This window comes from Lytechinus pictus, chromosome 6, assembly GCF_037042905.1.
Source record: "Lytechinus pictus isolate F3 Inbred chromosome 6, Lp3.0, whole genome shotgun sequence".
Classification (NCBI taxonomy): domain Eukaryota; kingdom Metazoa; phylum Echinodermata; class Echinoidea; order Temnopleuroida; family Toxopneustidae; genus Lytechinus; species Lytechinus pictus.
Window position 1 is genome coordinate 26,441,412 of NC_087250.1, and position 12,488 is coordinate 26,453,899.

Here is a 12,488-nt window from a genome sequence, read left to right on the forward strand (position 1 = left end):
CATCAGAGCCCTCACCTAAAACACGTTAGCGTCACAAATTTAGTCATTTTTTCAGATCCTCTTTTAACGGTTAGGAAAGCGTTTGGGACGGATCTGAATTTTTAGTCAGTCATTTATCGTCAAGTGTATCAATGCATAACAACACATAAATGCGATAACTTAGCTGGCAATTTATTTTATTCAGTCGAACTAGGCCCAATCTGCATTTAACACATGCAATCATACACCTCGATTTCCAACTCGTTTCCCCCTCTTGCATGTCTATATCTGTTTTTCTCACTTCCTTTATTTGACCTCTCCGCCACCACCCCCCCCCCCCCTCTCTCTCTCTCTCTGTCTCTACAACCCAGTCACCCAATAGTATGAGAGACAATTACTTTAAGATTAGACACTTGCCAAGAAATTCAACAGGTAAAGTAATAAATAAATATCTTAATATGAATGCTTGTTTACAAACGGATGGGAAAACATGTTTTGTATCTCTTGTCTAAAACGATATGTTCAATAATATTCGATATTTAAGACATATATTTCATCCTGATGGAACAAGAGTTTGAACTTTACAACGAGAGGAAAATACACTAGCTCGATTACAATCGGATAATATTTTACAAACGTTTCCGCAACTTAGTAAAATCTGGAGTTACCCTTTTATGGGGTTCTCTGAAATAATTAGATAGACAGGTGGGGTGTTTTTATTGCTTGTTTATGTATTTATTTGAATTCTAAGAGCATGGAGCTGTGAAAGTATGATATCGATAACCCATGGTTTAAAAATATTAGTTCATTAAGAAAATAAATGTTTACCATGTTTACATGCATGCCATATGTATATTACTATTACAAAAAGGCATATGGATAATTGTGCAATTCCATCTAATATTACGAACCATTTTACTTCAATTTGCCTGGAGCTAACAGGATAAGTGATGTTAAATCAGACATAAATTTTGGAATACCCAATTGTTTACACAAAATGTACAAAATGATACATTCATATCTTTTGGACCAAATCTACCTTACAACAAAATTGGAGTCACATTCGAATACTATCACAATAATGCATAAACATTAGTCTAGATATAAATGATACATCACGCCCCTCTATATACTAGAATATAGTGTTAAAGTGAAAACACTCAATGTGAATGGATAAGCATAGTTCTTTGTATTGTTGGTTGGTTTGTTGGCTTTAGAGATGATGGCGCTATTCCATCGACGTGATCGATATCTACATTGATATACGCCAGGCTACGTGATTTCACCCTCCCCTGTACAGCTCTCATCATTCGATTCTGCTATTTAATTGCACTCTGTGTTATAGATAAATTCACCTGGAAAAGGCGTAGTGCAATACTTAAATGATTCACCGTTTTCTTGTGATAACATTGGTTGTTAGTTTTGACAGGTAGTACTTGTATTTGACCTTTTCCCTTCATTGACCAGAGTGACAGTAATTTTGTTGTAATTATGTGCCTTTCGAATTCAAGCGCTCCTTACATAAATTATATTCTCCATATCTTCGATTGAACACCTGAGTAAAAAAGGCCAAAGTCTAAAAGAAGTCATTTCGAGAAAATCGGAAAAAAATGATATTCTTTTTTTTTATTTGGGTAATTGAAGTATATGATTGGCCAAAATAAATCAGAGAACATCATTAAACAAATATAAGTGTATTTTCTATGAACATTAATATTCACGTTACTTGTGGGCGGGGGCCTTTTGTCTGTTGGACTTGGGTCGTTTATAGAATCATATGGACTTGGGTCATTCTTATATTCATATACATGGTAGACTTATGTAGTTAGTACAAGAAATGAGAGAGGGCGCTATGATATAAATGTAAGAAAAACCCAAGTCCTAGACTTGGGCTTTTCTTACACTCATACCAGATATTCCTACTTTATTTAAGGCATTACTGAGATGATTTCAGATTTATCATTTAAACACAACATGAGTCATTGTATAAGGAACAATTTCCCATATTAAACTCAATTTCGCAAAAAAAAAATGGACTTGGGCCGTTTTATATTCAAATACTCGATTAAAAAGAAGAAGGAAGTAAATCATGGTATTTGCAAGAATACCTCCATGGAATCTCCAGAAATATATTTGTTTTATTTACATAATTACATATCATACTACAAGGTATGTATATGCATTACTTGTCCAATATATAGCTAGGCCTGAAAATAAATTAATATGACTACAAATTAATGTAAGTAGCCAGCCGGAGGCAGTAGCGTCAATTTAATGTAACGCGTTGACCGGCGGAATCACGTAATTAGTTCTTCGCGCGTTGAAATCAACCAAGTATGTACGTTATTACACGCAAATCACATAACCCGTTGTTTATTTAGGGCGGCTATTGTCGGGTACGCCCAAAAGGCGGCAAACACTCTCTTCCTTTTTAGCATTGACGAACTTCAAGTGTTTATTCCAATCAAGTTTACTTTTTGGACCGGTGGCAGACAAACTCTTTAACCCCCCCCAAAAAAAAAAAAAAAATTCCCCAAGAATTGGGGGAAGGGAAACTCCCCCTTGAACATTGAGGCGGACACCCACCCCCCGTGATCGCCGCCTACGACAGGGCGTGTGATAACCAATGTGTTAAGACGTTTTTTTATAGGCGTGATACTTCTATGGTTGCTAAAATGATATCATTGAGCTATGTTTTCCCCTTCCTAGATGGCATTCATGGCATCTGTGGTTGGTCCAGCATGTCCATTAATGGATTCGTTGTCTTGATCATCAACATGATCCAACTCATCTTTCTTGTTGTAGACCTCTCTCATTTCTTCCTGAACGACTGGTAATTTATCATCCTGCGTATGGAAATAGAGATACCACATTCCTTTTAAATGGCAAAAGTGACAAAGAGCATTTGACTTCGTTAAGAGGAAGGGGAGTCGCAGAAGTGACCATTTTATTCATGCAATTGCAGGATGTCGTCCCTAAGGTAACTTTATACAACACACACATATTATGTTAATATGGGTATCCTCAAAGGCGACCGCACACCTTACGATTGGTCTGCGACCCGATTTCAAAATAAAATGTAGTAGAATTTGATGTTAATATTGAGACTTGGAATATCTTACTGTGTAACGTTTTAAATCATTGTACGAATTTCTATGTTCAAATCTGTGACTATGCTATCATCCCTCTTTGAATAAAAGCGAGTTTAACATATAGTCGTAATGACGTCATAGCAGTCGTACGATTGGCTACGATTTGAAACTAATTTGGCCTTTACTCCAAAATGAAGGCTTGCAATCTTACGAAATGGTCATATTACACTCTTAAAAATGTTGGGCAACATACGGTCCACACAACAATTGGTTAAAACTTTATCCAATTCTGGGTAGTTTTCAACCAATACTGTGTAGTTTTCACCCAAAGCACACATTATTGGTGTAAAACTACCCAGAATTGGATAAAGTTTTAACCAATTGTTGTGTGGACCGTATGTTGCCCAACATTTTTAAGAGTGTAGTAGGCCCTATTCTTTCAATTAATTTAAACCTCAAATAAAATTATACGGTCCATTCACAAACGACCATTTCTGTATCAGGTACATCTAAACATGACATTGAAACACAGCTTAATGAAGTAATGAAGCAAACACATGAATGGTTAATTCGAAACAAGCTTATTTTCAATGTCGATAAGACTAAGACAATGCTACTTGGTTCACGTCAAAAAGTTTGCACATTACAAGATAAAAACTTAGATAGTATTATAGACGGAAAATCCATAGCATGTGTAAATGAATATAAATGTCTTGGGGTCATTATTGACTCATATCTATACTTTAGAAGTCATACAAACAAAGTTGCAAAAGATGTTAAGCAAAAGTTGGGTATTTTGAGAAGACTGAGATCTACCTTCTCCGCTGAACAATTGTCACAGATTTACTGGGGGTATATAATGCCCCATATTCTCTATTGTTGTAATGTGTGGACAGGGAGAAGTGATGTCAATTACGATATCCTTAATCGCCTACATAAAAGGGCAGCATACTTAATTTCACACTTAACTTGGGAAACCCCGTCCAATGAAGTATTTGATAAATTATCTTGGCCAACATTGGACAAACTCTTTTGGAAATCTGCCTGCTGCACAATGTTTAAAATAATTCATGAACTTGCCCCACCTATACTTTCACGTAGAATTGTACTTCTAGACACCGTACTAATGAGGAACTCTAGACGATCAAACAAACTGATTTTGAGACTCCCAAAATGCTCCACCTCTTTCTATCAAAATTCTTTCCTTTATTCAGGTGCCACAAAGTGGAACAACCTTCCGGACGCTACGCGACTAGAAAAGCGGCCAGCTTCCTTTAAATTACTCCTAAAATGATATCATGCAATCACAGATAAGAATATGACATCACTTCTCATACTTACAGCCCATGCTACATGTATTATGTTTTATTAGAAATGCATGATCACTTCCTCAATTTGGTTTTTATCCTATGCTATCTTATGTTGTTCATAAGAATATGCTTGACTGGTCAAATATTACATAATTTTCTTTGCTCCTGAACTCCCTTTCGCTCTCTCCCTCTCTCACATTTTTCTTCCCTCTCTCTCCACTTCTATGCCTCTCTCTCTGTTTGCCTCTGCCACCTTTCTCTCTCTCTCTCTCTCTCTCTCTCTCTCTATCTCTTTCTCCCTGTCTTACCATGTCCTTTTACTTTCTCATTCTGTATCTTATTTTGATGTGTATATATGTCTTCTTTACTTATGTTTTCTTTATGTTATGAATTATATGTTTTGGTATTAATGCAGAGCCCTGTGGAAGACCAGCGATTTTTTATGAACGTTTTAATTGTATATATTGTGTAATTTTACATATTTGTTTGTATAAAGCTGAACAGGCTACTCTGGATAAAGATTTGAAATAAATAAATAAATAAATAAATAAAAATGCAATAGACAGACTCGATTTGAATAGTCAGCGATGCAGTAGATCCCAATCTCAATGGCGATACATGCCCACACGCCAACGTGAATATGCAGCCACCACATACATAAATCCCCCCTAACCTTCAAATCCACACAAGATATCAGCCTGAAGTTATACCCTTGTGCAAAAATAGTGCAAATGTAAAAAAAAATGAAGAACTGAAGAAAAAATAAATCATACCTCTTCATAGTTGATCTCGTCAATACCACACCGCATGCGCCGTTTGAGACTTCCGGGGAAACAACAGAAGAGGGCGTCTGTCAAGTGATTCTTCAGGCGATTATCAATCAATTCAGGATCTTGGAAACCTTCCGACATGCCAAAGATTAAAATAAGGTTCATTCAGTAAAATATCTGAACATGTAGGTTTTGAGTAATCGGAAATTCATTTGCACGTGGTTTACCATGTGGGTGTCGTGGTCTAGTGGTTACGACTCTTGTCTTTAAATGTGTTGGACGTGGGTTCGATTCCCAACCACGGCGTGCGTTCTTCAGCAGGGGCCGTGGAAACTTTTTTCCACACCGTGTAAAAAAACGTAAAAATGACAATATGATTGTGATTTTTTTGCATGGTCAGCCACCCCCGCCCCCCCCCCCACACTTTGAAAACCGTTCCGCGGCACCTGTTCAGTAAGAAATTTATCCACATTGTGCTGCAGTCAACCCAGGCGAGCTGAATGAGTATCCGATAGGAAGAAATTCCTTGAACGCTTGATCGCCTGTATGGCGGCTCTGCGACAGCCGTGGTAATCATGGTAATAATGATTATGATACCAAATGTAAAGCGCAGTTGCTTGATATAGTATCTGCGCTTAATAAATGGTCCATATTATAATAAGTATCTTTATTCTTCTTATTATTATTGTCTTTATTATTATTATTATTTTTACCTGTTAGATAACTGACGATCATTGCTGTGATTATGCACACAATGCTTCCGATAAGTCCATAGTAAAGAAATGAAATATGATACAAGTTGGTAATTGCTGGCCTGGAAATAGAGAGAGATAGAGAGAGAGAGGGATTGTCGAAATAATTATTGTTTATTGAATATTACAAACGCAATGGACTTAAGCATGTACTCCGCCTAAGATAATACATTCATGGAGGGATGAGAGAAGACTTACTTTTAAAGAAAACAAAAGTCCCCAGTCAACATGCTTAAAAGATGCAAAAGGTGCTAAAGCGGGGAATTTCGTCGTTCATTGGACTAGGTTATAGTTTAACCCCCCCCCCCCCACGTATAAAGATGTGTACACACACACACACACAAACAGACAGTTCTCATACCGGAATTTACTAATGCATAACACATACAGTGACACCTGTCTTTAGTGACCACCAGAGGAAAACACAAAATGAGGCCTTTATAGCAAGGTGGCTGCTATAGACAGGTTCGTATACATACAATCTGCCTCCATGGAATCAGTTTTAGTGGTCACTATAGGCAGGTGGCCACTTACACAAGTTTGACTGTACATTAGTGAAAATTGCATTAAAAAACAAATGAGATGCATTAGTCACAACTCCTTTGAAGACTTAAAAAAAAACAGGAGTTAAAACTCGCCGTACTTACAATTCCTCAGAAATTGGTTCCTTGGTAGAGCCTGGGAGTGTTGCCGTAGTCCATTCTGTGGTTGGGATGGTGTAGGTCGTGTATGTGCCATTGGGTACTGGACAACCTTCAATCGATAAAGGCAGTTGCCCCCTTGATGAGGGGTATATGATTGATCCTACCTTGATCCAGACCATGACAATGAAACTGGCTACGAACCCAGCAACAGCCCCCTGGAAATACGTAAAATAAGTAATGGTTCTTCTCTTAGTTCTTTTTAAACCTGGTTATCGGTGGAGCATAGGATCAGTCATAATGGTTATAGTCGCGTGCATTTGAGTGTCCGAAAGTCCACACACACAGCTTCAACACAGGGAACAGTCGTTTTCATGAACGTAATATTGCAGATATCCGGTTATGTCTTTATAACTGATAATAATCTCACACCAGATTGATAATAGTGTGAAAATTTTTATCCAATTCCATTAATTTGATGTAAATATTATTACAATTAATTCACTTTTTACGTCTCGCTGTTCATTTGAAAGTGTCAATGTTCACAGCTCTTGCTACGGCAAACGGTCTGAAATCACCCATATTTTCGAAACGCTGGCACCTTTGTTTTCCCACTGGAATATCCCTAAGGGTAAAAAAGGTCGAGATTGATTGTCATCTCAATGCTAAATATATTACCTACAGTTTGATGTTTAATACTTTATGACTGGTATAATGGTTACATCTCATTTTTCTCCCAAACTTTGAGATCGAGCAGCCAGAACATGGCATATTTATGTGTACAACGTCACGTGACTAACGTATGATAGTTTCCGTCCCTATATAGACCCTTTTCATTTGAAACAATTAATACAGTCCAAATAAACTTAATTAACGCATTTAATGTTGAAAGTAACAATGTTATTGTACTAATAAGCTTTGCCTATTGATATCTATAATATAGCTACAGTTTGAGGAAGCAAATATCAAGTCCGGAATTGATTTTGAGTTGCAATAGGGTCTGCGTGAGTACACTATATACTGAAATTGAAGCTGAAACTGAAACTTTATTCTGTCGACCCCTTTCGGAGTATGAGAATATACACAGTTATACAAACATCAAACATTCATACATAGTATGCATACGTACATAAATACATACATAACAAAACGTGAATAAAAATAAAAAGCTATAACAACATGGCAAAAAAAGATGAAGAAAGCCTTGAATGCAAAAGATAATACTGTTGAACACATGAATAACAAAAAGAGATAGAAAAATGATATAATAAGAGATTAATATACAGGTATATACATGTACATTTGGTACTTATCTACGAAACTGTGTCATAATAATATTAACAAACTGGGCAAGCTTTGACAGTGTTTTGGGAATTTTAGGCTAGCATCGTCTGCTACGTAAACCAAATGAACGAACATGACCGAAACTAACCATTATGAAAAAAAAATACGTGGCCCCTAAAAAATTAAAGGGGGTCAAATAAGATTAAATAACAACTTTAATTACTCGTTCGATCAAAATAAAATGTCACTTGACATGCCCACGACCTATGAACAGAGCCTGCTGACATCAGGGGGGGGGGTCATGAAAGGTGTCAGCAATGACAAGTTGTCTTTCTCCGACCATAGCGAAAAACAGAGCTTCTGAGCCAATCAAAACTGAGAATTTCACAAAAATTGTCAGCGATGACCTTTTAATCAGTGCTGAAAACTTTCGTTTTTGAAGTACCAGTCAGTTGTTCTCAGCACAACTCTATACACCTTGCAAGCTTTCGATTCTCATCGATCAATGTAAAAATAAACCAAAAAAAAAAATAGATCGGAGATGGTTGAAATGTTAAGGAGTTACTAACTCTGGAACCGACGACAAAAGCTCCCACCAAAAGTAACTTCACAGCGCATCCTAAAAAGAGTTGTCGCTTTAATTTTTTATCACTTTGTATTGGCTAAAACAAGGAAGGGGAATCCCAAGAAAATAGTTTATTGCAACAAAAAAATGTAGCTTATACGAACCTTTGAATTACAACGATGTACGAATACAGCTAAGATAAAGACACCTAGGAACCCGCCAGAGATCACCCCGACAACGCTGACGGTAAACTGAAAAAAAAAAACACAGACACAAACAAATTCCATGCTTATGGCGGGCGTACGACGGATGTAAATACCTGAATTCGAGAAATTTTATGCGGCGGCCGCAATGTCGACATACGGCGGATTCATTTTTTTTACAGGCCGTAGGGGTGGCAGAAAAATTATAACGCGGAGTTCTAACATTTCTTTTATATTTCTATGCTTGCCGTAGTAATTAGACCAGCCGTAGCCATGGCGTAGAACAGATCACGGTGGCAGTCCGTCGAGCGCACGGTGGCCATTCGGTTGCCCAGGGGAGTGTTTCATCAATATTAATTTTTGTCCGACAAGTCGTCAAATCTGACAAGTTTCCTTGATTCTGATTGGCTGTGAGGCAGTGTTACTATGGTAACTGTCGTATAAAATAAGATTTGTCGGATTAAACGTCTGACAAGTCCTTCATTAAACAGTCCCCTGGACTCGAACGGTGTACTACTTCCCTCCTTGTTTTTATCAATAATAATTCATGTATGAATCAGTGTGAATAGATTCGAATTACCCTAATCAAGTAAAATACATGAATATCATGTTTAGATATTCTCTAACCCATTTGTAGGTGACTGTAAAACAGTACATCCATTTATTTTGTGCATTATAACTCCCTATGAAATATTTTACTACAATTTCATTAGAAAATGGGGTAAAATAAACATAAATATATCACTTCACTCTGAGTAGTCCACGTCCTGGACGATTTTTATTGATTGGGCAAACCCTATCGGAAAGTACCCCGCGCGCACACATAACCAACACACACACGCCCTCCACTGATTATAATACCCCCAGTGATTTACCTAACCCAGTGATTCACCTTACCCACTGATTCACTTTCCCGACTATTCAGGGGGTGTGTGTATGCGTGTTATGGGGATGTAGTGTGTTATGTGTTTGGTAGTCGTATCGTACAAAATAACAACAGTCCAGGAGGTGGACTTCTCTGAGAGGAGCTAGTGTGATTATGAAATTAGATTAGCTCTTTTGCATTTAGAGAGTATATCGTAAATTTAAAGGTGTGGTCTATTGTGTACGGTTTGCAGGTGCCAGGAGCCTAATTACATGTGGAGGGCTAAAGATATTCGTTCGACCCAATTCGATTTTTTTCAAATTTGATATTGCTGATTGGCAAACGTGTATGAATGTGATTCAAAATCTAACACTGATTCTAGAAATGGTAACTACTGAACTTCCTTTGCCCAAATTGGGAAGATATATCAATGATTTGGAACTATTTTTTTGACTGGCGGAAGAATTGGGGCTATTTTACTGTTTCAGTTGATGAATTTGATCCCATCAAAGTTATCTTCATAAATGGCGATTTATTTTTAAAATGAGCTGGCTACGATACCCTTCTCTGGTCAGATATGGAATGTCAGATATATATCCTATCCAAAGGTAGTAACCATTCGACCCTCTAATTTCACATTTATTTTTAAAGATTTTTTCTTAAGTGCCATTTTAACACACAAGTCTATGGGGAATGTTTTACGCGCGTGATACCTGCAGCGTTTATTTACTTTACACGTCACGGTATGCTATTACGTTTTGTGCACATTCGTAACCCCCACCCTCTAATCAACGAAGTATTGGGTTATATGACCCAACTAATCGGTTGAATTCTACAAGCAAAATAAGAATCACAACCTAACGTTAACCAGATGAATGTAAATTGGCATTGAGAACAGACTAACACCTTCGCACGAGTCGGTATATTAGACATGTTAGATTAGATGACGCATTTTTGTACGAAAGTACTCAAAACGTGATAGCACATCATGATGTGAAAATGTGAGTAGGCCTAAACGTTGCAAGCCTATTAGTACTTTCTCCAAACCTGTAAGATTCCGGACTGCATGAAACTAATACAAAATGAAAAGCCAATCGCCAACATGCCGTACACAAGAGCTGTAATACAAAAGAGAAAAATTATGTATTTTAAAACTTTGTATCTGGCTGTGCAAGAGTTATTTAGCAAATAATTATTTAATGTAAAAGTCTTTAAAATCAAGGTTTAAATGCCAAAAGTTTCCCCCTCTAAACGAGGGATTTATTTTAAGGGCTGTTTAATTCCTGGTTAGAATAATATGCACAGTATATCACTAATAAAAAAAAATTGGCACGATATTCCTAAGGACAAGCAAATTTAATTTCTAATTGAGTTGGAAACTGCATTACCAGTGGTATTCCTTGTTTGCGCCTTTAATATATACCATCTTTATTCGCCAAATAATATGCATGTAACATATATGTGGCACTTCTATAAAAAAGAGAGAAAAAAAATTGTACACAATAAATCACAATTAATAAAGTATAGAGAGAGAAGATAGATTAAATTGAAGCTAAGAAATACATAGGAATTCAATCAACTAACCCACTTCTTCCCTTGTTAACGTGTTGCAGATACTTTCCTGGTCTCTTACTATCAGTTCTTTCAGAACATTCACATTCAGTTCTTTACAAGCCGGGACATCACAGTCCTTACTCGTATTACATTTACTGAGAAAATATTACACGTCATTTAAATTATCACAAAAAGTTGAAAAAAGGTACCTTTTGGCATATTTCAAATCCATTCTTATGAATCTCGTCCAAGTCTTCACAATTATGTTATTAAACTTTTGAAATCTATATCTTAAAACATTCTCAAGAGGTTGACAATCAGACAGTAAAGCTACCAGATCACAATAAGTCATATTATTAATTCTCCAAAATTTTCTCAGAGCTTTCCTCTAACAGGTGCATATGTTTAATACAGCTTTACTTCTTAATTTCCACAAGCATGCTCCATAGAAACTACAACAATATTGTTTGAATTATGAACACTGCACTGATTATTTAATATGACCAAAATCAGATCTGAGAATATTGAAACTTTTCCAGAATTTAGCAGTAGCTGATGAAACCAAGCTATTCTTGTCAATAGTTGAAATATGGTGACCTAAGTGAACCCCACTATTGATATTTGACACATTAGTATCATTAATAACAACATAATATTCCCTTGAATTGTTGTCGCCACCAGTTGGAAAGACAAGACATTTACTTTTAGATCCATTGATAGTAATATCAAAATCTGTGGCAAAGTTCTCACATATTTTTATCATGGTTTGTAAACTTTTCTTTGTTGGTGACATAAGAGTGATATCATCAGCATATGCTAAGCATCCCGCAAAATAATTAACAATTCTACAACCAACTATTCCTTAAATTTGCCTTTTCTGTCTACAAAAATAAAGTTTACCTTTTCTGTTCATTACTTGTTTTCCTTTTCTTTCTTTGCGCCCCCTTTTCCCCTTTTGCGCCCCCATGAAACTGGCGGGGCACGTGCCCCCCTTGCCCCTCCCTAGATACGCCACTGCTCCTCACATAATATAAGTACTGTTTGTTCATATCACATTCAATAAAAGCGTGTACAACGTTGTCTTTAACATGACAGTACGGACAATATTTTTCGTCAGCAATACCCCCCCCCCCATTTAAAAATATTACTTCTAACAGGTAATAAGTTGTATCAAAGTTTATTATTAAACTCTCGTAAGCGAAGCTCACCTATACATATCAACTTTCTTTTACACACAGAAAACCAGTAAATATCAGACTGCAATATATTTTCAAATCAGATTAAAAAAAGTTTACAACTAATTGCCACTATATTGATATAGGTTTAGATCTGGTACATTTAAATAAACTTAGCTTTGTGAAATCATGAAGTCTTAGCTAAACACCGATAATTCTGATGATCACGAACACAAAAATGCATATGTGGGACAGTGTATTATTAATATTGTTTTTTTTAGATTGTTCTTTGTCCTGA

The 12,488-nt window shown here is 36.5% G+C and overlaps 1 protein-coding gene across 1 annotated transcript in view; it reads right to left on the reverse strand.

The window, feature by feature from the left end:
- Window positions 1–12,488, reverse strand: part of LOC129263956 (sodium-coupled monocarboxylate transporter 1-like) — a 35,540-nt gene continuing 23,052 nt past the window's right edge. The window contains exons 11-16 of the mRNA XM_064101284.1: window positions 10,509–10,579; window positions 8,558–8,644; window positions 6,551–6,762; window positions 5,865–5,965; window positions 5,155–5,282; window positions 1–2,825 (exon numbers count right to left, since the gene is read on the reverse strand). Of these exons, the coding sequence (XP_063957354.1) occupies window positions 2,685–2,825; window positions 5,155–5,282; window positions 5,865–5,965; window positions 6,551–6,762; window positions 8,558–8,644; window positions 10,509–10,579 (740 nt within the window). The 3' untranslated portion in view covers window positions 1–2,684. The remainder of the gene's footprint in view (window positions 2,826–5,154; window positions 5,283–5,864; window positions 5,966–6,550; window positions 6,763–8,557; window positions 8,645–10,508; window positions 10,580–12,488) is intronic.